Source organism: Paramisgurnus dabryanus, chromosome 10 (assembly GCF_030506205.2).
Source record: "Paramisgurnus dabryanus chromosome 10, PD_genome_1.1, whole genome shotgun sequence".
Taxonomy (NCBI): domain Eukaryota; kingdom Metazoa; phylum Chordata; class Actinopteri; order Cypriniformes; family Cobitidae; genus Paramisgurnus; species Paramisgurnus dabryanus.
The window spans coordinates 16,696,529-16,723,471 of NC_133346.1; the positions used below are offsets into that span (position 1 = coordinate 16,696,529).

General features: G+C 38.0%; 2 protein-coding genes across 21 annotated transcripts in view; both read right to left on the reverse strand.

Annotated features, from left to right (window-relative positions):
• The window catches only part of LOC135779723 (protocadherin gamma-C5-like), a 188,719-nt gene that overhangs the window by 114,999 nt on the left and 46,777 nt on the right, over positions 1–26,943 (reverse strand). For 2 of the 20 annotated variants that reach the window (XM_073816043.1, XM_065290562.1), the window contains exon 1: positions 15,941–18,516. The exons of 16 other annotated variants lie outside the window; for them this stretch is intronic. In XM_073816043.1, coding sequence (XP_073672144.1) covers positions 15,941–18,385 — 2,445 coding nt within the window. In that variant the 5' untranslated portion in view covers positions 18,386–18,516. Of the gene's footprint in view, positions 1–8,854; positions 11,512–15,940; positions 18,517–26,943 lie in introns of those variants that run through there. 2 more of the 20 variants (XM_065290567.2, XM_065290591.2) reach the window with 2 other exon arrangements.
• LOC135779435 (protocadherin beta-16) lies at positions 18,670–22,945 on the reverse strand. Its single transcript, XM_065290147.1, has 3 exons — positions 21,922–22,945; positions 18,975–20,371; positions 18,670–18,678 (listed from the first exon to the last, which is right to left on the reverse strand). The coding sequence occupies exons 1-3, from the start codon at positions 22,937–22,939 to the stop codon at positions 18,670–18,672; spliced, it is 2,424 nt and encodes an 807-aa protein (XP_065146219.1). The 5' UTR covers positions 22,940–22,945.

A 26,943-nucleotide genomic window follows, 5' to 3' on the forward strand; every position in this document is an offset into this window, starting at 1 on the left:
AGAGGTCGTTTGGGGGTGTTTCTAAATCTGGTTGTCATAAACAAATGAGTAACATCCACTCCAGTAACTGATAAGAGACGGATGACATGAACTCCACTGCTTTGCTCTCACTGGTAGTTGCTCCAGAAAATCGCTCATCATTTGCACAAAGTTAAGCTGCATTCAGACTAGCAGTAGCAGTGCGACGCGATTTCATTGATTTCAATGGAAGCTTGCTGACTTCTGGCGACACAACCAACAATGACTGTTGGCTTCTGAATGGGTGTGTCAAAGTTGAGACAAAGTTGAGAAAAGTTTAACTTTATACAAATGATGAGCTACTTTCTGGAGTGACTACCAATGAGAGCAAAGCAGTTGAGTTCCTGTCATCCATCTGTAGTCAGTTACTGGAGTGGACGTTAATGACAACTAGATTTAGACACTCCCCTAACGACCTATTTGAAAGAGACAAGCGGCACATAGTAACAAAGTCACACGTACTATGTATGAGGCTTTAAACTTTTCTTAAATTTGTCGTCCGCTGGACATGCCCAATCTGGTCGCCAAAGGTCACTGTTGCTCGTGTCATCGAGCTGGCATTGAAATGAATGAGATCGCGTCGCTCTGCGCTAGTCACTGCTAGTCTGAATGCAGCTATATGCACTAAGTTTAAGATTTAAGATGCATTCTGGTCGATCGGATTACAAGTGGACTACACTAAACACAGGTTTAAACAGTGTTCAAAACGTTTTGGGCTCATCCACTTTCGACCACATTCAGAGGTAGGCTTTCATTTTGTGAGCATGTAAAAGTTGTGCAAACTTATTTCATCAATGGCTCTGAAATATCAGAGAAAGCTCTTACATAAACATGTACAAAACAATGTGCAGCATGTTTACTAACACCAAAAGCAGTGACTTTGACATAATATTAGTTTGCGTCAATTTAAACCCGCCAATTCTCCCGCTCACTTTTAAACGAAAGCAGAGGGACTCGCTCAGTTTCTCACAGTAATTAGGATGAAGTGGTCGAAAGTGGACAAAACAGATCAAGTCAAGTCAGATTTAACACAACTGTAGTGTGTTAATCCATCTGTAAAACAGATCAATTTAAATACCAACAATAATAACTCTACAAACATTATTTACATACCTGGCTTTTTCTTTTTGCGACAGAGTGCAAGATTTGTGACTGTGGCTGACCATGTGTAGACACCTGTGGGTTTGAAGAAAGAAAATTACTCATTAACCAAATAAACCTTTAACTTCTTATTTCAAATACTGGACAATCACAACATCACTGTGCAGCAGTACATGTATAAGTGTGAAGTACAAGTATAGTTATTGTGATTTAAAGTTTTAAGTTAAGTGTTTATAAACAAGGACATTAAGGATCTACTGTATATATGATACTTAATATCTTCTGTTACTGGATTTAAAAAAAAATAGCCTTTTGTTATGGGTGATCTATAAGCAATATAACTGTGTTTCAGTTGGTGCCAAGAGTTTGCTTTACTTTTAAAAATGTCTATAGTGTATTGCATGCACAAAAAATGAAGCATGACCAAAATCAAATCTACTTTATGGTTGATCTGAGTGGCAAAATATTCTGGTGCGGCTGAACAGATTTTTACAACGTTACATGTCATCTTGTAAATACAGATTAGTGCTGTCAATCTTCCTCTGTTATCCCATTCAAAGTACATTTCATAGTATTTTTAATATTCAAATTATCCCAATATATTGAAATCTTAAAATGTAGCCTAGTCACAGGCCTGTAATAAGCACATCTAATCATTCAATTGTGTCTTTATGAAACAAGAAAAAGAAGACTATGACCATATTTAACACCTACAGCTACAAGTATAATTGTAATAATTGACTCCGGTCTTTGAATTATTTGAAAATAATGTACACCTGCGGTGTGATACTTCACTTTGCATCATGCCACATTACCACCTTGAATGTGCATTATTTTTTAATATTCAACTGCCCGTCATCAATTATTTTTAACGTAAAATGCATAGGAATAGTAATTGTGCACTTAAGATTTTTTGCACTTACAAATGACAAACCACATTGTGTGTTTTTTGATGTCTTGATGACACATGACAAAGACACCTATTTTAATGTCAGAAAACCCTATAACATGACATGTTTGAGTTCATTTTTGCAACTTGATTTCATGTGTCCTGCAATGTGACCATTTCACATGCACACAATGCAATGTTGGTGCTGAAAATATATCAGCCTTAACCTGAATAAAGCTCTATGGGAAAAACACTGGACAACAGGTAGCGTTAAGGTAACCCATAGGTTAAATACTTGAAACCCAGATATAAATGGCAACTCTTAATATCTTAATTACTTAATTACCTTGGCCCTTTGTAGTGCTCCAGCTGCCCTTCCATAGTGTTCGCTGCCTCCACCTGTCCCTCTGTAGTGGTCGCCTGCTCCACCATGTTTGTCATCTCTTCCAGTTGTTTGCATTCTCCAGTGGGTCACAGGGTGTGAGGTGCAGTGTAACCAGCTGATCATAATGCCACTGGAATCCTGGGTCCAACCTGTGCAGGTTAAATCATATGGATGTTTTAAAACATAAGACTTTAAAGGGATAGTTGACCAAAAAATTAAAATTCTGTTATAATTTTTGATCCTCATGTTGTTCTAAACCTGTATGAATTTGATTTCTTCTGTTAAACACAAACAGATATTTTGACAAAATATTTTCTTTGGGTTCATTAGAAAAAAAAGAATCCTTTAACCATGGGATTGGGCTGTAACTCTTAAGTGTTTGAATCATATACTGTAGTCTAATTTTTCCAAACCAGATTTATTGGCACTTTAGATTAGAGCTGAGGTAATGATAGACTACTGGATGTATTAGATATGTGCAAATCTATATTTGATTGATTCCATAGGACTATAACAAATACAATATATCTTTTGATCAGGAAAAAACAGAGTGCTTATATTATCAATTCTAAGAATAACACCAAGTGTGATGTTTGTTTAAAGAAAAATGTATACTTTACGCTTTCAAGTTAGCAGCAGCGCAAGTGTATGATGTCTCCAGCCAACATTTGATGGTTTCCTTTTTTGTGTTATTTCTGCTAATGGTCCATCTGCATTGTAAGCTCTACATTTCATATACAAGAGTATAATGATATTCATTTTCATTTGATTCAGTAACTGAGTGACCTAAAAAAGGACTTTACAAATTTCATGGGTCTAATTGATGTGTGTCCCTACAAAAAAGTGTTTAAGTCAGTGTGCCTAAACATTAAAAATAGTGTTGTATGTGGGCAGAAAACAAATAAAATATGGCTTCTACAAAAAATAAAACATTCCAAACATAATAATTCCAAAGTTAACATAGTATGAATTCAGTATATGCTTGAACCAAGTTAACTATGGGTACCAAATCCCATCCGCTTGTTTGTCTGACATCACATAGCACCGCTTCCGGGTCCAAAAGCTCATCAGATGCTGAGGAAACAACAAAAATACTGATATACAATCACAATTCTAACCTCTCTCTCTATGTGGACATCCCAGATGATCGTTCAGTCATTGCAATGGTAGTGCTGCTAGCCTGGAGAATGTAGTGCACAGTGTGATTTTATAAAAGCTTAGCTTAAATGCGTGAAATCAATAAACTACTTTGTTGTAAATGTCTGTTTAGATTTCACTCAAAATAAGTTTTTTACATTTTCTAGGTTGATAGAAGCACGGGGGACCCAATTATAGCACTTATACATGGAAAAAGTCAGATTTTCATGATATGTCCCCTTTAAGATTTTAATATTGATCAAATCTTTTGCCTACTCAACACAAGCTGTGAACTGTGACTTTAAAAATACAGTGCATGCATCTCACCTTCACAAAGGTATTCATAAAAAGAACCAATCTTCTGAAGGTAGTCCTGGGCATAGGCGATAATCTCTCACACTTAATATTTTGCTTCTTGGTCTCCTTTTTACGAAGAAGAACTGGCTTGTATCCAGTAGCATGGAGTTTTTCAAGCTGCAATGACAACATTGTGTATTTACTGAATGGAATATTGGTTAATGTCATTCAGGATATTTTTTACTTCATGGTGAGTTTAGCTTTTGCATAACCAAGTATGTGAAAACAGGAAAGAGTCATACATTAAAAGAAAACAGCAAAAACATAAATGACATCATAAGGTTATAATATAACTTTCTGTAACATTAGTAGGTTTGGCTGGTACTATGGTAACTATTGTGCAATTGGACAGTGACAATCTACTGTATAGATTTATTCAAAATAAAGGCCAAACGTTAATCATTAAAGGCTCTCTAAGCGAATCGCTGTGTTGATTTTTGAAATGTGTTTTCAAACAAACTGAGCGTAGTTAACTCCTCCCCCTTCCCCTCCCTTCTGTGCTTTCATGAACGCGCCCAAACTCAACCCCCAAATCCTTCTTGGTGTTTATTGGCTGGAACACTTTTTGTTTTGTGGTGCAGGTTTGGCCACTGTGCTTACATTGAAGTTTGTAGAGGGGCTGTCTACAGAGATCGCTTTTTTACAGTTTGATCAGCGGACAGGCAGCAAGCAGATAGTGAGGAGATGTTTGCTATATGTAACAAAAAATGTTTTATGGTCTAAAACGCGTGAATTCGCTTAGAGAGCCTTTAAATGGGTTGCTTTGGATGAACTACAGAATCTACAATAGTAGTATGAATGCAGTCTATTTGTTAATTGTCATTCACAGAATTCCCGAGTGTCACTTATATTTTGTTGTGGTAGATAATTTAGGACTGTGATGTGTTAAAGTGAAAATGTGGTTACTGAAGAGAATTGCCACTAAAAAAAAAACAATATATTAAAAGAGATATATAAGAATATGTAAGAAATTCTACTTACTAGGGCTGCACGATAAATCACATGTGATTTTCATGCGCATCTCATCAGTAAAGCCGGTTCTTTGATTAGTAGTACACCAACATCACCTGCTTTCAGATGGATCAGCATTTACTACACAAAGCCAAAGTTCACTGACAACCAGGGCAATTTCGCATTAATTATCGCCTGCGATATGGCCCAGCTTGTCAGTGAACTATGGCTTTGTGTAGTAAGTAAATGATAGCTCTTAAAAGTGCCTTTGGGTTTATAAAATAAGCAACGTTAAATCTAAGTTGTAACAGGTGATTCGAATGACAGGATCTGCAGGGAGAACAGAAAATGTTTATTATGTAGTGTAAATTAGCTCTAATATAAGGCTTAAATAGTGTACCCCAATAGTGGGGATTCCTATTTTCTTACAAATATTATAAGACAAATATTTAAACTTTAGACTATATTAAGCTCACACAATAAAGCAATGACCACTTTAAGTTACCCTAAAGGTTGACAACTTAAACTAGGTTAACGTTAGCCTATTAATGGGACTTTAATTAGACTTCCCTTGCAAAAATTAACCATTGTTTTACTACAGTTAAGAAAGAACCATGAATTTGAAAAAAAAAAGTTAAACCATGTTTGGTTTACTAAAACCATTTTGCAAATAATCGATACACAAACCGTAGTTACTACACTTTTACCACAAAAAACATGGTTCATTTTCGTACGGGTATGGCAATGTCAGCCTAATGCCAAAAGAAAGGCGTGAATTATAACATTTAAACAAATAGTGAACTTTAAACGAAAGCATCGTGACTCACCTGGCAGTGATTTTCGCGTAATGAGAGAATCCCTGTCACGAGTACCGAAGAAGAAATCACCCAATAGCAAAGAGGACTGGCTCAGATTCCATAGCAACGGAGGCAGAGAGGATTCTGGGAAATGCAGGCGTCCGAAACTGACTTATTTTTTTTTACAATCAAAGTAGAAACAATCAAAATTGATGGCCATAACATCGTATTGTTGAATTATCAAGCACACGTTAGTGTTCATGTGTTGAGAAAATATTGTGATCTGCAGCGGGCCCACATGTAGTTTTAGCTGGTGCCTTCACCATAGTAGATGTCGATAAGGCTCATGGGTACTGTAGTATTTACTCTTGTATTTGACACACGAAACCGATCGAAAAATCAATATTTCTCAGAAAAAACGGCAACATTTGTAAACGATGGCAGTAGAAAAACTCTGCATTCTCGTAAATTAACAATTTTGTACCGCTGACGATGGTTTACAATGGTTTACAACAATCATGCAGAATATTAAACAAATAAAAAAGGATAAACATCTCCTGATTAAATGTTGAGTAAAGTAGCGCTTAAAGTGTAATCAATTAATGACAAATAAAGTAAAACAACACAGCTCCCTGGTATATACTATTGCAATACATTAGATTAAATTCGTGCTTATAAACACGAAAAAAATAATAGGAAAAAAAACGTGATGCAGGCACGAAAAATACTTCCTATTGAAATACATTAGATTGAAAGTCGTTCTGACTGGCACGAAAAAAGGGGAAAATCGTGTCCAAGGACACGAATCAATAGATTAAATTACACGAACTGCCTTAACTGGGTCCTATCTTAATTAAACATGCAGCAAATATACAGTCATTTTAATGTAGAGCATATAACTTAAAGAGAGAGAAAGTCGTGATACCGCTTTAGACAAGGGATTCTGCCCCACGAAAATGTAGTCACCGCACCAATGAATGTAACAGCCGCACGCTACTGCAAAACACACATTTGAACCATAAAATCAATCGCCTAAAACATACTTTGCAGCGCAGGCATGAATACCCCCATTTCGCCAAAATCCAAAGATGAGGGATTTGGATTCAAATATCGCGGACGACCCTTCTACGTTGTCATGCGACGAATTGGGGGGTACCCTCAACGTCAGCTTATGGACGTGAGGGGGAATGACCAACTGTGCGTGATCGAAAATAATAAAATATCCTACGTTAATTAAGGCATGTTTTAAACACACAGCAAATACAGCCCTGTAAATATGTCATTTTATTGTATACCAAATATATCTATATAAAAAAGAGAGAGAGAAAAGTCGTGATACACCGATTCAGACAAGGGTTTCCGCTCCACGAAAATGTTTGGTCACCGCATCAATAGTAACCGTTTATGCGCCGCACGCTTGTGCAAAATGCACATTTGCAGCATAAAATCAATCGTCTAAAACCATATTGCGCAGGCAAACCGATAAACCCATTTCGTCAAAATTCAAAGATGAGGGGTTTGCATTCAAATCTATAGGACGACCCTCTACGTTTTCAAGCGACGAATAGGGGGTACCCTCAACGTCCGCTATGGACGTGAGGGGGTCATGACCAAACGGCAGTATGTGACGAATAGGGTGTGAGACTGTGTTGAACTGACATGCCCCCTCACTGAATATCGAGAAACAATAAAAAACAGCGCTACGTGCCACACAAAACAGAAGGCCATTTTCCGTTGCTCTGCAGATCCTTCAATTAAACCGTTATACGTCGAATTCCAAAGTAAAAATCAAGAACAACACGAAGACATCTATCTACCAGTACAACCAAGATATTGCTTCGAGTTATTATGCTTTTTATCGTATCTCTGACATCACTGGATGTTAAGCAGGTCTGAAAAAAATATACTGGTGCTGCGCTTTGTTGATCAACAGCGGCCCTAGGAGTCTTAACTAAGTAGTGCACTCACAGATAGACAACTCAATAGGTAGAATTTGCCACAACTTAAGGTTTGTTAACATAAAATATGTATGTTAGTCCTGTAATGCATAAAGGTGGATATATCGGATGTCACGGTTGCAAATCAACTTGGAGGTACTTAATGCAATTTGAGGCAATTGCCATAAAGGTCTGCTACCATGAATGATACAAATAAACGTCTACAAAAAGAGTAAAGTATAGGTAGAAAATAAAATAACATCAATTCTTTACAAGTGAGGCAACCTAGACACGTAAAGTATGAAAATATAACTTTGAAATGGTCTGGCGCTGTCCAGTACCTGGTGCTGAAATGTGAGTTGTCCACTAGAAAAGCTATTACAGCAATGAAAATGAGTATTAGCGGTTATTGTACACAAACAAAGTCAATACAGCTGCAGAATACTTCCGCAGGAAATGAACAGGATTTACGAATATTTTCAACATTATTTTTAAATTATTTATTTCATTATTTATTTATTTCACCCAACCATGTCAGCAGGAGGCTGACTGACATCCAAGATTATTTTTCTGCATTGCACGATTCCTTGACTCAGTAAAAGTAGGGTCCACCACTAAAACAATCTTTCCACCAAATTTAGAATACTTACAGTTAATTTTCTGTTTGTCGGTTGTCACGCGCAGTTCATAATATAACCTATCCGTGTGACAAAATTTCCGTAACGCTAAAGAACTTGGAAGAAGACTGGACTGACTCCTAAAACTCTGTTATTTCGATAAGCATTTTTGAAAAACTATTAGCCGCGTAAACACAGCTGAACGGCAGGGCTGCCCGTTCCCCAAAGAAAGTGACTTGTTTCTCAATGTTTTATTTGTTCTGGTCTTTTTAGTCAAAATTAAGTCAAATTATGTCTCTAAAACAGCGCTCTGTCCATAAATAAAAAATGGCATTTTACCTCTATTGTACGGCGTTTGTGCAGAAATAAAATAGTACATTATTTTAAACGGAATAATATACAAATGTGCACAAAATAGGACCCCCACATATAGTAAAGGTTCATATTGATGTACATTACACAACTTAAAATACCCATAATAGTTATTAGTTAAGGAAAATATATATATATAAAAAAATATTGATTTAATTATCAAAATTATTAAGCAAATGTAATCTTCAAAATCGCCTTTAGATTAAATGTGTTATAGGCTTACTAATTCAAAAAACAATAGTGTATATTCTTTTATTATACGCCTGCGTTATTTTTATTTGGAGCTGTCTTACCGTTTCGGGGTCTTCTAAGAAGTTCTTGTCCTTCACTGTGTGCTGCATCGTCTCAGTAAAACACGGGTCCATCACTAAAACATTACGACCATTGAGTGTAGAAAACTTACAATCACTTTTTCTCGAGTCAGTGGTCATACAAACTTCATAATTATATCCGTGCGGAAGAGTTCCAGTTACTCCTGTATCTGCGTATTGCGGATAGTACGGAATAATCGGAAGATTTGACTGATAGAAGCGAGACTGCCTCCATCTGTAGATCTTGACCGATATTATGACAACCACACAAGTTATAAACAGGAAAGAAACAGCAGCCAGTGCTAGAACTAAATAAAAAGTCAGGCTGTCGCCATTGTCTTTGTTATGTCCAAAGTCCGTGAAATCTGAAAGCACTTCAGGAAAATTATCAGCAACTGCCACATTAATGGTGACCACAGCTGAGCGCGAGGGCTGTCCGTTATCTTCAACAACAACAGTGAGTTTTTGTTTCACAGCATCTTTATCAGTCACCTGACGCACAGTTCTTATTTCTCCATTCTGTAAACCCACTTCAAACAGCGCTCTGTCTGTAGCTTTCTGTAGTTTATATGAGAGCCAGGCATTCTGTCCAGAGTCCACATCAACAGCCACCACTTTAGTGACAAGATAACCAACATCTGCAGAACGAGGCACAATCTCAGCCACCACAGAACCACCAGTTTGTACAGGATACAGAACCTGAGGAGCGTTGTCATTTTGATCTTGGATTATAATGTCTAAAGTCACATTTGTGACGAGAGGTGGAGATCCTCCATCTTGTGCTTTTACATAAACATGGACACTTTTCATTTGCTCATAATCAAACGACCGCAATGCGTGTACCACTCCACTGTCAGCATTTACTGATATAAAAGATGAAACGGGTGCTCCACCCACTGTAGTCTCATCTAGAAGATAAGAAATTCGTGCGTTTTGGTTTAAGTCATTATCGTGCGCACTCACTGTAAATATGGATAAACCAAGTTGATTATTTTCAGGAATGTATGCCGTGTAAACACTTTTTTGGAATTTAGGCGGGTTGTCATTAACATCTGATACTTTCAGATTTAATGTTTTCTGACTGGAAAGGGCAGGTGACCCTGAATCCGTGGCTGTGATAGTGATATTATAAACTGCCACGCGTTCGCGGTCTAAAGCAGCATCGGTTACTAAAGTGTAATAATTCCTTAATGAGGACTGTAGTTTGAATGGCGTACTTCGATCAACTGTACAAACAACATGGCCATTTTCTCCTGCATCTAGATCCTTGACACTGAAAATAGCAATAGTGGTGCCAACAGATGCGTCCTCAGTTACTGGGGTGAAAAATGACATTAAACTGATAGCAGGTGCGTTATCGTTTACATCAATTAAATCAACAATTATTTTTCCAGAGTCTCCTAAACCGCCTTGGTCCTTTGCTTCAACATCAATTTCATATTTCTTAGCCTTTTCATAGTCAAGCACCCCAGTTAAAGTTACAACACCAGTGCTTTCATCTAACTCAAAAATATCACCAATTACCTTTATATTTGAAAAGCTGTAGGAAATTAACTTATTTGCCCCACTGTCAGCATCACTTGCATTGATTCTGATTATGTAAGTTCCTTTAGGGGAATTTTCTTCTATTGTTGTTCTGTAAACTGACTGATTGAATACAGGTGCGTTGTCATTTACGTCTAGGATAGCTATTTCTATTCTTACGTTACCAGATTTTGGTGGATTTCCTCCGTCAACTGCTGTAAGAATGAGAGAGAGTCGTGGATGCTGCTCTCTATCTAAAGGCTTCTGAAGGACCATTTCAGCATATTTCACGCCACCCTGCCGTGCATGCTGTTTTAAAATGAAATTATCATTCGGTGATAATGCATAATTTTGAAGACCATTTATGCCTACATCCGGATCATCTGCACTTCCCAGTACGAAGCGAGCCCCCGGTGTGGCCGATTCGCTAATTTCAAGATTAATTTCATCTTTAGGAAATGTTGGAGAGTGATCGTTTATATCCAATATTTCAACTGTAACATGATGTAGTTCCACCGGGTTATCGAGTATTATTTCAAACGTGAAGCTGCATGGAGTGGTGTCCGCGCAAAGCTGCTCTCGGTCAATTCTCTCATTTACAACCAAAGTCCCTTTGTCTGTTTTTAGCTCTACGTATTGAGTACTGTCACCAGAAACGATACGGGCCCGACCCGAGCGCAGTCTTTGCACATCCAGACCAAGATCATGAGCTATATTCCCGATAAGCGATCCTTTCTTCGTCTCCTCTGGAACCGAGTAACGAATCTGTGCGCTATTGTTAGAGAAACAACAACCCGTCAGGACGAATAAGACCCTCCATAAGAAAACATGATCCATTTGTTTTCTTCTCGACTGGCAACAAATAACTCGTACTGTAGTCAAAATCATTTTAGGTATTTAGTAAAAAATTCCTTTCCAGGTATAACACGATGTTCAGTAATGGTGTAAGTATATAAATAGTAATCCAGTTAGGTTGCTGTTTTTCGCTGACTGTCTCCCTTCATCGACACTCTTTGGTCTCATCTAAAATCTCTAAGCCAGCTTCGCCACAGCCCAAGCACATTCAGCAGCAATACGTATATCTTTCTGCAAATCAACAGCGGCCCTTAGAGTTGAAATCGTGAAACAACGCTTACAATGTTTTGAAATGCTTCACAATTAAAGTTAAACTCAACCATTTTGTCTTAACCTACATTAAACGTAAAGCATTTTAAATAACCATAATTTAGCAAATATGATATCACCCAACTCAGTGATATATACAAGCTACAATAAAATCGATTTCAAATCAAATATTGCAGAAATAGTATTTAATGCTCAAAGAATTTAATGGGTTTCCCTATAGACACAATCATATAGTCTCTTAAAATCACATGTTGTGTTTAAAAAATATAGAAAACATAATTATCAAAATTAAATTGCAATTGTAATATTTTACATTTGATCTTACCATTTCAGGGACCTCAGGATTTCCTATCTTCTTGTCATTCACTGTGTGCTGCATCGTCTCAGTAAAACACGGGTCCATCACTAAAACATTCTGACCACTGAGTGTAGAAAACTTACAATCACTTCTCCTCGAGTCAGTGGTCATACAAACTTCATAATTATATCCGGGTGGAAGAGTTCCAGTTAGTCCTGTGTCTGCGTAATGCGATGGATAGTACGGAATAACAGGAAGATTTGACCGATAAAAGCGAGACTGCCTCCATCTGTAGATCTTAACTGATATTATGACAACCACACAAGTTATAAACAGGAAAGAAACAGCAGCCAGGGCAAGAACTAAATAAAAAGAAAGGTTGTCCTTAAATTCTTTTTCGTGCGTAAAATGTGTAAGTTCGGAAAGCATTTCAGTGAAGCTGTCAGTCACAGCCACGTTAATAGTGACAGCAACTGAACGTGAGGGCTGTCCGTTATCTTCAACAACAACGGTGAGTTTTTGATTCACAGCATCTTTATCAGTCACTTGACGCACAGTTCTTATTTCTCCATTTTGTAAACCCACTTCAAACAGCGCTCTGTCTGTACCTTTCTGTAGTTTATATGAGAGCCAAGCATTCTGTCCAGAGTCCACATCAACAGCAACCACTTTAGTGACGAGATAACCAACATCTGCAGAACGAGGCACAATCTCAGCCACCACAGAACCACCAGTTTGTACAGGATACAGAACCTGAGGAGCGTTGTCATTCTGATCTTGGATTATAATGTCTAAAGTCACATTTGTGCTGAGAGGTGGAGATCCTCCATCTTGCGCTTTCACACAAACCTGAACATTTTTCATTTGCTCATAATCAAAAGCGCGCAATGCGTGCACCACTCCACTGTCAGCATTTATTGATATAAAAGTTGAAACGGGTGCTCCACCCACTGTAGTCTCATCTAAAAGATATGAAATTCTTGCGTTCTGGTTCCAGTCATCATCTTTAGCATTGAGAGTAAATATGGACAAACCCGGTTTATTGTTTTCAGTAATATATGTTGTGTAAACTGTTTTTTGGAACCTTGGAGGATTGTCGTTGACATCTAAAACTTTTAGATTTAAAGTTTTCAGACTGGAAAGCGCAGATGACCCTGAATCTGTGGCGGTGATAGTGATATTATATGCTGCAACACGTTCACGGTCTAACGCAGCATCAGTGACTAAAGTGTAATAATTCCGTAGTGAGGACTGAAGTTTGAATGGCATATTTCGATCAACTGTACAGCTAACATGTCCATTGTCTCCTGCATCCAGATCTTTAACACTGATTATAGCAATGATAGTACCAAGAGATGCGTCCTCAGTAACTGGATTAGAGAATGACATAACACTAATAACTGGTGCATTATCATTAACGTCAATTAGTTCAACAATGACTTTAGCAGAGTCTCCTAAACCGCCCTGGTCCTTTGCTTCGATATCAAATTCGTATTTCTTTACTTTTTCGTAATCAATCACTCCAATTACAGTTATAACACCGGTGCTTTCATTTATCTTGAAAATTTCACCAACGACTTTCGAATTTGCAAAGCTGTAAGAAACCAATTTATTTGCACCGCTGTCTGCATCACTAGCATTGACAGTTGTTATATAGGTTCCCTGAGGCGCATTTTCTTGTATTAATGCTCTGTAAACTGACTGGTTAAATACTGGCGCGTTGTCATTTGCATCTAACACATTGACCTCTATTTTCATGTTACCAGATCTTTGAGGATTTCCTCCATCGACCGCTGTGACAATGAGAGAAAGTCGTGGATGTTGCTCTCTGTCTAAAGGTTTCTGGAGCACCATTTCAGCATATTTGATCCCACTTGGTCGCGCATGTTGTTTCAAAACAAAATAATCATTTTGTGATATTACATAGTTTTGGATACCATTAGGGATGGGCACGAGTACTCGATTGCTCGAGTACTCGAACGTGGCATCGATGATCGATCACGAAAACGATGATCATGTGGGTTTATTTATTTATTTATTGTGGATATGGCGGCATTTGGATGTCTGGTTAGCATTACAAGCGCATGTGGTAGTAAAGACTGGGTCTGGAGATGCGTGTTTGACGTCGTGTCAAGCTACGCAGACCGACGTATGACATCAGTAACATTACCATGCGTGATTCAAAAACAAACAGATAATTCCGCGCGACCGCACAACAGAAACCCGCCGATCCGCGCAATGCGCGGCAGCCCGCCAGCCCGCCGATCCCGTGAAGCCAGCCACAACTCACATCACTGAGGCACTATGGTTTAAAAGGATGTCGTGATTTTCGGAAATACAGTCAGTCAGGTGCAAAATGTACAGCGCCGTCAAAAGTTCAATGGATTATCATCTCATATTTAAACATCAAATGTCAAGAGATACCAGAGAGCCATACAGCATTACCATTACATCTTGACTGAGGTAAGAGGACGACACGACACAGCTAAACGCGCATGATAGCAAAATACTTAAAGCTGCTTAATGTTATGAAGCTTGAACTTTGACTGGACGTGTTTAAAAGTGCGCTGTTTTTGATGCACATCCACAAAGGGAATTAAACTTTCTTTTTTTTTAGATAACTTAGTTGAAACCTTAGTTGAAGTCTTGCATTTTATGCAGATAGATGCACGTTGTATATTTATGTTGTATAAAGGCTTAATATTATGCAGAGTGCGTCAAATAGAAAGGGCTTCGGTTTGTGTTTATTAACCCTTTAGTTTCACTTCATCACGCAGCTTTTCCTGTTAGAGGTTTCTGTTAAAAACATTTAATTCATTAATAATCTAGTTTGTTTTCATTGTTCTGTCGTAGTTTCTTCAAAATTAAGTTTTATTTGAGTTTTTCAATCAAAATATTTTCATTTTCACCATGACGTGTACGCCCCGCCCCGCCCCTTTGATTGCCCCGCCCCCAGTTAATCGAGTACTCGTTCTTCAGACCTATGGATTAATCTAAATGAAAAAATGACATAAATGCACATCCCTAGATACCATTCGTGTCCATATCGGGGTCATCTGCACTGCCCAGTAGGAAACGAGCACCAGGTGCGGCCGACTCGCTTATTTCCAGATTTATTTCGTCCTTTGGAAAGATTGGCGAGTGATCGTTAATATCCAATATTTCAACCGTAACATGATGTAACTCCATTGGATTATCGAGTATTATTTCAAACGTGAAGCTGCATGGAGTGGTTTCCGCGCAAAGCTGCTCTCGGTCAATTCTCTCATTTACAACCAAAGTCCCTTTGTCTGTCTTTAGCTCTGCGTATTGCGTACTGTCGCCAGAAACGATACGGGCGCGACCCGAGCGCAGTCTTAGCACATCCAGACCAAGATCATGAGCTATATTCCCGATAAGCGATCCTTTCTTCATCTCCTCTGGAACCGAGTAACGAATCTGTGCGCTATTATTACAGAAATAGCAAGCAGCCATTACGAATAGGACCCTCCATAAGAAAACACCATCCAATTGTTTTCTTCTCCACTGGCAACCAGAAAATCTTACTAAAATAACAATCATTTTTAGATGTTATTTATAAATTCCGCTCCAGGTATTACGCGATGTTCAGTGATGATGTAAATATTTAAATGATCCAGCTCGGTTGCTGTGTTTCGATGTCTGTCTTCCTTTATCAACACATTGGTCTCATCCAAAATCTCTTAGCTAGCTTCACCAGAGCTCAACCAACCACATGCAGTCACCTTCATAGGTTTCTGCAAATCAACAGCGGCCCTTAGAGTTGAAATCGTGAAACAACGCTTACAAATGCTTTGAAGTGTTTTACTAAATTCGAATTATTCAAAATAGCCTATATTTTAGCAAATATGACATCGCCCAGTTTAAAGATCAATTAAAAAGCTAGATAAATTATTTTAAAGTCAAATATTGCAGAAATATAATATAATGGCCAAAGAATGTCATAGATCACTTTCTAGACAACCACATAGTCCATTAAAATTGCACTCAGTTTTTCAACAATTTAAACAGGCATTGAAATCTTAGTAAACATAATTACAAATTATATTGTAACTGTAATGATATAGGGTAGCAAAACTTGATTTTTTTTAACTTGATCTTACCATTTCAGGGACCTCAGGATTTCCTAAGAAATTCTTGTCATTCACTGTGTGCTGCATCGTCTCAGTAAAACACGGGTCCATCACTAAAACATTCTGACCACTGAGTGTAGAAAACTTACAATCACTTTTTCTCGAGTCAGTGGTCATACAAACTTCATAATTATATCCGTGAGGAAGAGTTCCAGTTAATCCTGTGTCTGCGTAATGCGATGGATAGTATGGAATAACGGGAAGATTTGACTGATAGAAGCGAGACTGCCTCCATCTGTAGATCTTTACCGATATTATGACAACCACACATGTAACAAATAGGAAAGAAACGGCAGCAAGTGCAAGAACTAAATAAAAAGTCAGGCTATCGCCATATTCTTTGGTATGCCCAAAGTCTGTGAATTCAGATAGCACTTCAGGAAAACTATCAGCCACGGCCACATTAATGGTGACCACAGCTGAGCGTGAGGGCTGTCCGTTATCTTCAACAACAACGGTGAGTTTTTGTTTCACAGCATCTTTATCAGTCACCTGTCGCACAGTTCTTATTTCTCCATTCTGTAAACCCACTTCAAACAGCGTTCTGTCTGTAACTTTCTGTAGTTTATATGAGAGCCAGGCATTCTGTCCAAAGTCCACATCAACAGCAACCACTTTAGTGACAAGATAACCAACATCTGCAGAACGAGGCACAATCTCAGCCACCACAGAACCACCAGTTTGAACAGGATACAGAACCTGGGGAGAGTTGTCATTCTGATCTTGGATTATAATGTCTAAAGTCACATTTGTGCTGAGAGGTGGAGATCCTCCATCTTGTGCTTTTACACAAACCTGAATGCTTTTCATTTGCTCATAATCAAAAGCGCGCAATGCGTGTACCACTCCACTGTCAGCATTTATTGATATAAAAGATGAAACGGGTGCTCCACCCACTGTAGTCTCATCTAGAAGATATGAAATTCGTGCGTTTTGGTTTGAGTCATCATCGTGCGCACTCACTGTAAATATGGATAAACCAAGTTGATTATTTTCAGGAATGTATGCAGTGTAAACACTTTTTTGAAACCTGGGGGCATTGTCATTAATGTCTGACACTTTTAGATTTAAAGTTTTCTGAGATGCGAGCGTAGGTGTGCCTAAATCTGTAGCTGTGATAGTAAAATTATATACTGCCACACGTTCACGATCTAAAGCAGCATCGGTTACTAAAGTGTAATAATTTCGAATTGAAGACTGTAGTTTGAATGGCAAATGTCGATCTATTATGCAGTCAACGTGGCCGTTGTCCCCAGCATCTAGGTCCTTGACACTTAAAATAGCAATCGTGGTGCCGATAGGCGCGTCCTCGGTAACTGGGTTGGAAAATGACATAACACTGATAATAGGCGCGTTATCATTTACATCAATTAAATCAACTATGACTTTAGCCGAATTTCCTAACCCCCCCTGATCTTTTGCCTCGATCCCAATTTCGTATTTTTTGGCTTTCTCGTAATCAAGCACTCCAATCAGAGTTATAACACCGGTTTTTTCTTCTATTTTAAAAACATCGTCTATGTTACCTTTAATATTAGCGAAACTGTAGAAAATTAAACCATTTGTGCCACTGTCTGCATCAGTAGCATTAGCCGTGGTTATATAAGTTCCCTTAGACGCATTTTCTGATATTATTGCTCTGTAAACTGATTGGTTGAATACGGGTGCGTTGTCATTAGCATCTAACACAATAACCTCTATTTTCATGTTACCAGATCTTTGAGGATTTCCTCCATCGACCGCTGTGACAATAAGAGAAAGTCGTGGATGTTGCTCTCTATCTAAAGATTTCTGAAGCACCATTTCTGCATATTTAACTCCATCGGGGCGTGAATGTTGTTTCAGAATAAAATTATCATTGGGTGACAAAATATAATTTTGGAGAGCATATACACCTACATCAGGATCATCTGCGCCGCCCAGTAAAAAGCGAGCCCCCGGTGTGGCCGACTCGCTTATTTCAAGATTAATTTCATCTTTATGAAATTTCGGAGAGTGATCGTTTACATCCAATATTTCAACCGTAACATGATGTAGTTCCATTGGATTATCGAATATTATTTCAAACGTGAAGCTGCATGGAGTGGTTTCCGCGCAAAGCTGCTCTCGGTCAATTCTCTCATTTACAACCAAAGTCCCTTTGTCTGTTTTTAGCTCTGCGTATTGAGTACTGTCACCAGAAACGATACGGGCCCGACCCGAGCGCAGTCTTTGCACATCCAGACCAAGATCATGAGCTATATTCCCGATAAGCGATCCTTTCTTCATCTCCTCTGGAACTGAGTAACGAATCTGTGCGTTATTGTTAGAGAAATAACAAACAGCCAGGACGAATAAGACCCTCCATGAAAAAACACGATCCAAATGTTTTCTTCTCGACTGGTCACAAGGACAAGATACTGTAATCACAATCATTTTTAGAAAGCCTATATGTAAAATTTCAAATTCCAGGTATATGCACGATGATCAATGCGGTAAATATTTAAACAGTAATCCAGCTAGCTTGTTGTTTTTCGATGACTGTCTCCGTTCATCGACACCCTTTGATTTCCTCTAAAATCTCTTAGCATCACCACAGCTCAACCAACCACATGCAGTCACCCACATAGGTTTGTGCAAATCAACAGCGGCCCTTAGAGTTGAAACCGTAAAACAACGCTTATAAATGATGGAAGTGCTTTAAAACTATATCGAAGTCCTTAATTTCTCTTTAAAGTGGAATGAAATATAAAGCATTTTAAAGAACTACACTTCTGCAAACCCCAAAACTCACAGATAAACTTAAAAAAAGGAAATTTTAAGGATTTTTTTGCTTAAATATTATAATAGATAAACTATTGCATAAATATTATTAAATAGCCAGGGATGTGACAGATCACATCATACATAATCAAAGTTCATTAAAATTGCATATATATTTTGCAACAAGCCTTAAAATCTTAAAAAATACATACTTAAATAAATTTTTCATGCTTAATTGAATTTTATTTATACTTGATCTTACCATTTCAGGGACCTCAGGATTTCCTAAGAAATTCTTGTCCTTTATTGTGTGCTGCATTGTCTCAGAAAAACACGGGTCCATCACTAAAACACTCTGACCACTGAGTGTAGAAAACTTACAATCACTTCTCCTCGAGTCAGTGGTCATGCAAACTTCATAATTATATCCGGGTGGAAGAGTTCCAGTTAATCCTGTGTCCGCGTAATGCGATGGATAGTACGGAATAACGGGAAGATTTGACTGATAGAAGCGAGACTGCCTCCATCTGTAGATCTTAACTGATATTATGACAACCACACAAGTTATTAATAGGAAAGAAACGGCAGCAAGTGCAAGAACTAAATAAAAAGTCAGGCTGTCGCCATATTCTTTGGTATGCCCAAAGTCTGTAAATTCAGAAAGCACTTCAGGAAAATTATCCGCCACAGCCACATTAATGGTGACCACAGCTGAGCGTGAGGGCTGTCCGTAATCTTCAACAACAACAGTAAGTTTTTGTTTCACAGCATCTTTATCAGTCACCTGTCGCGCCGTTCTTATTTCTCCATTCTGTAAACCCACTTCAAACAGCGCTCTGTCTGTAACTTTCTGTAGTTTATATGAGAGCCAGGCATTCTGTCCAAAGTCCACATCAACAGCCACCACTTTAGTGACGAGATAACCAACATCTGCAGAACGAGGCACAATCTCAGCCACCACAGAACCACCAGTTTGTACAGGGTACAGAATCTGAGGAGCGTTGTCATTTTGATCCTGAATATTAATGGTTATTGTCACTTCAGAACTTAAGGGTGGGGACCCTCCATCTCGAGCTGTCACGTTAAAAACGAAAAAATTAAACTGTTCAAAATCAAAAGATTTTACTGCCTGAATGGCACCAGTTTCTGAATTAATTGATACCAAAGATCCTAGCTGTGCGACGTGCACGTCTTCGCCATTTAAAAAATAGGATATTTGTGCATTTCGACCCCAATCCGCGTCATGCGCTTTAACGGTCAGTATAAACAGGCCAGGAAAGTTATTTTCGCTAACAAATGTTTTATATTCCTCAGAATTAAATTTAGGCGGGTTATCATTCACATCGGAAATTTTCACAGTAACAGTTTTGTTAGCTTGACGTGCTGGGGTTCCCTGGTCTAATACCAGTATTGTTATGTTATATTCAGCTAGACTTTCTCTATCGAGTATATCATCAGTAATTAAACTGTAATAGTCAGTGAAAGATGACTCAATTTTAAACGGGATGTTTTCATTTACCGAACATTCAACAATGCCATTTTTACCCGAATCTGCATCTTCTAAGTTTATCACAGCTATAGTTGTTCCTACTGGAGCATTTTCAGGAATAGTGTTTGTAAAGGACATTAGTTGTATGGATGGAGAGTTATCATTTAGTGCTGCCGCGAATAGTCGACGTAGTCGACATAATCGACGATGAAAATTTGTCGACGGCAATTTTTTTAGTCGAGGAGTCGCATATTTATTTTTTTCCGTCTCAAATGGCCCACTGTAATTCTGTCTCATGTCTCAAATGGCTCAATGTAATTCACCTCCACACCAGTCTGTGCGCTGTGCGCGCCCTGCTGGTTAATCTGCTACGCTATCATCTTTCTTCCCTCTCCCCTGCCTTCACTGCTTTAATTTTGAAAAATTGGCGGTGGCAGGTGAGTCTATGGAATTATGAGTCGGAAAGCTTCCGAAGTATGAAAGTATTTTAAGCCAAGTTGTGATAAAAGAGTGGTCTGTTACACCGTGCCAAACGTCGCTGGCTTATCATGGGAGCACAACGACAATGCACGAGCATCTCAAACGAAAACACTCGGGAGTTATTGACGATACACCCACAGAGAATAGGACAACGTAAGTAACTGTTATATGACTATTAATGAAATGGCGAGCTAGTCAGTACTGTTTTATTAACTCTTTTGAGAAGTACAATGACTGTCTTTGGATGTTAAAGGCTATGTTTGCTCGTGATTCCGCCACGGAATCAACACTGGACGCAACAAATAGATTTTTCATGATTCCCATTTACATTTTTATTTTACTATTTTAAACGGCTCAATTCATTGTTGCGCGTCTCTCTCTCTCTCTCTGTCTCTCTCTCTCTCTCTCTCTCTCTCTCTCACTCATGTTGCTTGCAGCGCCTCGACCGCGCGCGCCTCTCTCTTACGTGACAGTGAAAAGGTGGCAGTGTTTTTAATGTACTTTCTTTTTTGCGTAAACGTCAACATTAACAGATGTCTCTGACAAAGACGACTGATCGAGTTAACATGACTTGAAGAAAGATTAGCAGTAGTGTGAGTCTGTGTGCGAGCTTTCTCCCTCCCTATGATGCTGTATGCCGTGTTCTGTAGTCTATGTAACAACAACAGTGTATTCTCTTATATTTCTGAATTTGCACCGAATTGTCTGCGCTATATCACTCGCATTTAAAATCAAGAAATGGCTCAAAACACAACAACAATTATGAGAAGAGCAACAGCAGTAAAGCTACAATGTATATGTATGGTGATTTTTGCATATCTAAATTAGGATTTTAGCAGCAGTTAAAGAAACAGCTGGTTGGATAAAAACGAGGTGATGGGTCATGTTTAGTCACTATTTTATAGGCTACAACAGAACAGATAATATGTAAAATAGCATTCAGTTGTGTTAAAATGCAATATAAGATCAAAGAGTAGAAGTGAAACATTTCATATTTCTGTTAAGCATCTACTTTGCACTGGAAGTTTTTATTATTATTTATATTGTTTACATTGTAATTTTTTATTTGGTAACATTTAAGTTATTCATATTGTTTATGACACCGGTGGGTTCAAAATAAAATGGACACAATGAAATAACAAACACTTGAGTTTTTTTTATTAGTCGTTTAGAATAGTCGACTATTCGAAAAATTAGTCGAAAGATTAGTCGTTAGAAAATTAGTCGTTAGTGGCAGCACTATTATCATTTTCATCAATAACATCTATGACAATTTTACAAGTATCCGAGAGGGCTCCTTTATCCCTCGCGTTAATTTTTAATTGATGACTGTTTTGAGACTCATAATCTAAATTCGCAAGAAGCGTAATCTCTCCCGTGTTTGAGTTTATCTCAAAAAGCTCCTTTGCTTCTTTGTTTGCAAGGGCGAAAGAATATGTAACAAGGCCGTTTACACCATCATCTGCATCATTAGCGTTAACAGTACCAATGACAGTACCCGAGGGAGAATATTCACTGACTTCAATTTTGAAAACAGGCTGTTTACATACGGGGGCATTATCATTAACATCAAGCACACTAACATTAATTCTTACAGTGCCTGATTTTTGAGGTGAACCACCATCGGTTGCAACTAGAACCAGCTTTATCTCATCGAGTTCCTCCCGATCCAGCTCTCGCTGTAAAACCATCTCAATGTATTTGCTACCATCGTTCTGGTTATGCACATCCAGTTTAAATTTATCAGTTGGATGTAATTCATAGCTTTGTATACCATTTAGGCCTACATCTGTATCTATAGCGCTATCCAAAGGGAAGCGCGCTCCCAAGACTGCGTTTTCAGCTATACTCAGATTAACATATTCCTTTGGAAATAATGGAGCATTGTCGTTAATATCTTGCACCTCAACTGTGACCCGATGCAGTTGAATAGGGTTTTCCACTATAAGATCAAAACTGAAGCTGCAAGGCGTTGTTTGCTTACAGAGCTCCTCGCGATCAATCCTTTCTTTTATAACAAGAGTGCCTTTGTCTCTGCTCAAGTCAACGTACTGTCTGCCGCCCTTTGTTACAACGCGAGCTTTTCCAGATATGAGTCTACTTATCTCTATCCCCAGGTCCTTGGCGATGTTGCAAACAAATGATCCCTCTGGCATTTCCTCCGGGATAGAATACCGCGTATTACAATAGACGACGTCCATTCCATAAAAGCAGAGAATCAAAAACATAATCTGCCATAGTAGACGTGTGCTAACCATCCAAGGATTGTGTAAATTGCCGGACGAGCATGAATAAGCCATTGTTGCTATCAAATATGTCGTCAAACGAGGTCGTACCGGGCACGAAAAACATCAAAATGCACATGCATGCCCAAATGAAACCGCTTCATGTGGCTAACCAACAAACGCCGGACAAATTATAGCCAAGACCCTTTAATGTTAACCAACAGCGGCACTTAGAGTACTAAAGTTGAAAATACAGTAGTCAGTCAGTATTCCTGTTTGGTAATAACATCAATAATAATATTAAAATATTACAAACAAGCATACTCAAATAAAAAAACGATTTGTATGTGAGCTACAGGCTGTTAAATAAAAGTTATTGAACTGTTAATCTGTTACTGGCAATGGGGTGAACTGCAGACCATTTCAGCACCTTCGGAATGAACAGCACCCGATGGATGTGACAGAATACAGTGACTCAAAAACCTTAGTTAGTGCTTGCCAGGTGGATAAACAGAAAATACACTTTCTTATATTTCAAATATAGCTTCATTTTCAACAGCACGTCACAAATATGGTAGCAAAAATTATTTTTATATAAAAAATATATGTTAACATATTTATACTAATGCAAAGCTGTTTTGAAACAATTAAACAATTGTGAAAAGCGTTATATATAAAAAACTGAATTGAATACATATTTTTAAAATTAAACTTTTAACATCTTTATTTAAAAATAAATGTAGGTATACTTCATGCTTAAATTAATATATAATGCGATGCAAGCATATTTTAAAAAATACATTATTTAAGATGCAGTGTATTTTAAGGTATTTGCAAAGGTAATTTAAAAGTTTACGTAATCATGGTTGAAATTCACTTTCTTGGACCGTTTCTTTAAAAGAAATGTTAAAATGTATGACTAATTCCCATTTACATAAAGTATAAGGTACAATGCCTACTCCTCTGGGGTCTCTGAGTATGCACAAAACAGAGCTAGAAACATGGGTGCGCCACTATATCACGCAAAAGTTGTAATCTACAAAAATAACTTGACGGGAGAATGTGAGCACATGTAAGTAAACTCTGAGCTTTGCATTACGCAGATGACATAAGGAATTGACACAGATGGTGAGGTTGTGAACTGAAGTCAGATTGAAGAAAGTAAATGTGAAAAGAACGATTATAAGTGATGCCACACACACATTTAATTTCACTCCATTTCACAAGGTTGATCCACGTTGAAGATAACATTTAGCAGTATTATTAACACTAACTGAGTTAAAATTATTACATGTAGCCTACATTTTCTTGTAAAATCCAATCCTACATCAAAATTCATTTTAAATATGTAATCAGCGCTGTCTTACCTTCAAGGTAGCGCAGGATGAGATAGCCCGTTAGTCTGGTGTTGGGTGTTCATAATAAAACCGGCATGAAGAAACACGCGTTCGCCTATTACACCAAAATAAATATTTACCCGCACATTTGCAAGTTATTATAACAAGTTATTAAGATCGCTAAAATAATGTAAGTCTATTAGGTAGCCTAAAGTAAATTACAATTTATGTTATTAAATTAAACGTTTTTTTTTTCAGCAGAGGATACTCGTGCTGCATAGCAGTATATCAGAGACGCGAAAATGTAATGATTATATAGGCCTACTCACCCCCACGTCATCCAAGATGTTAATGTTTCTCATTCCTCAGCCGAACACAATCAGAGTTATATCGCTAAATAATATCCATTTTATGAACACCTTGCTTGCTTATATTGACATTGACCGTGGATCAGCGTTTCGAAATTCCAAACGTGCACCCATCCATCATTAAAGTAATCGATATATAACTCAGTGGTTAATAGGCTACATGTCTTCTGAAGCAAAACGATAGGTTTGGAGCATTTGACGATGGTTAGGACACACAATTAATGTAAACAGACAACAACAACTCTAGATTCAAATATGGCGCACGTGAAACCGCATTGGTTCTGGTCTCGTGACGAGAACCAATGAGATTTCACGAGCCGCCATTTGTATCTAGAGTTGTTATTCTCTGTTTACATCATAATTATCGTTTAAAGCTCAAAATATGAATATTTATTCCCACAAACCAATCGTTTCGCTTCAGAAGACATTTGACAACCCACTGGTTTATATTGATTTAATGATGGATGCATTCACTTTTGGAGCCTCGAAACGTTGAAGCATAAAGCCAGGATATTATTTAAAGAGACCCTATTTTACTTTTCATGATTTTACATTTCTCTTGTTGTGTAAGTGTGTGTTAGTACGTTAACGATCTGCAAAGTTATAAATCCCAAAGTCTACAATTACACAAGTTATCATCTCCAACTGAAATCTCTTTTCTTTAGACTACAACAGTTTACCTCAGCCTTTTGACATGGACTCTATGCACATTATCATAAATCCATCTGCTTCTGACTCACAGACTGTAAGTAGCTTTTTTCATATTTGAATAATTCACTAGTAACTATTCAAACCATGAATCAAACACAAGTAGTGCAGTGTAGAGTACCGCTGCTTGTTTTACGTTTCTACGATCACAAATGCAGACATGGTTTAAAGGCGGGGTGCACAATTATGAGAAACGCTTTGGAAAGGGAGTCGGGCAGAGCACCAAAACACATTTGTAGCCAATCAGCAGTAAGGGGCATGTCTACTAACTGAACTTCTTGCCTGTGTTGTGTATGTGTGGGGCGGGTCTATCAAAAACAGTCATGATTCTGTTGGGGCAGGGGCATGTTTGTTTAGGTGATTTCAAATGTCAACATTGGTTTTCAGAGATTGTGCACCCCTGCAATTTTTTTCCAGACAAGCCTGGCCAAGATTTCGGGTGTGTCCTTTGAAGGTCGCATTGGTGGACTACATACATTATTGAGATTTATTATTTTAGTTTCTATTTCAGTAAAGCACCCATTACATTTCAAGATAAAAGTGAAACTAGAATGATTGTATGTCTTAAGAAAAATAAATGTTAATTTCAAAATGTTTTTTACTGAAATGTGAAAACCTCGATGACATTTGCATTCGACAAATATGACTTCCGGAGGACGCCCCCGAAATCCTGGCCAGGAAGTGTCCGGGAAAAATTGCACATATGGTCACCCTATATGGTCACTCTATTTTAGTATCCTTATCTTACCAATCTGGGGTGCGTTTTCCAAAAGCTTAGTTAGCCAACTACTGTCTTAAGTTACGTTGTTACTGACGAAGGTCAAGGATTTTGTGTTTCCCGAAACCATAGTTCAAACAAACATTAAAGCTGCATCGCAAACTTGTGTGGTTTGAACTACAGCTCTTCAACTGTCGTTAGAAGCATTGTTGCTTGTTATTATAATATGTAGACCTACGTTGATCATGCTTTTGAATAAAATAAGCAAAAAACATGTGTTACATTCTATATCATTCTAAATATATAAAAAATTTATTTTACATCTTTAAGTTTGTAAACAGAATGAAAGAGCTGCTTTTTAAAACTGAGCATGTGCACAGTCCTACGAGCTTTAAGACCCTGGGGAATCCCTGGGAGGAGTGACGTAAGAGGGAACTTGTGCATTAATTAAATATCTTGAAAATAAACAACAGATAACTAAATCACGATATCAAAAACAGTCTTCTGATGCAATATATGTTATTTACAGCAGAAATCAGACATTAAATCGATTTGCACAGATTAGTTAGTACTTCATCTCCTACGTGACATCATCAACTATGTTGTCAAACCAACATGGTTCAAACGACGAATGAGCGACAAAGTTACTATGCTTTCGGGAAGCAGTCAAGGTAGTTAGTTTATCCAACTATGCATCGTACTAAGTTGGTTCAGCAGCAAGTCACGTCGTTGTTCGGGAAACGCACCCCTGTTAAGTTCTGCTCAAGTCGCGCTGGCAACGTTGATCGATCAGCTTGGTCATCTGCACCTTCTGGATCAGATTTGTGTTCGTAGTGATACAATAGTAAAGGCAATATTTTTTCCTGTTAGAAGTTGATCTTCCAAATATGGTGAGGAGACATTTCC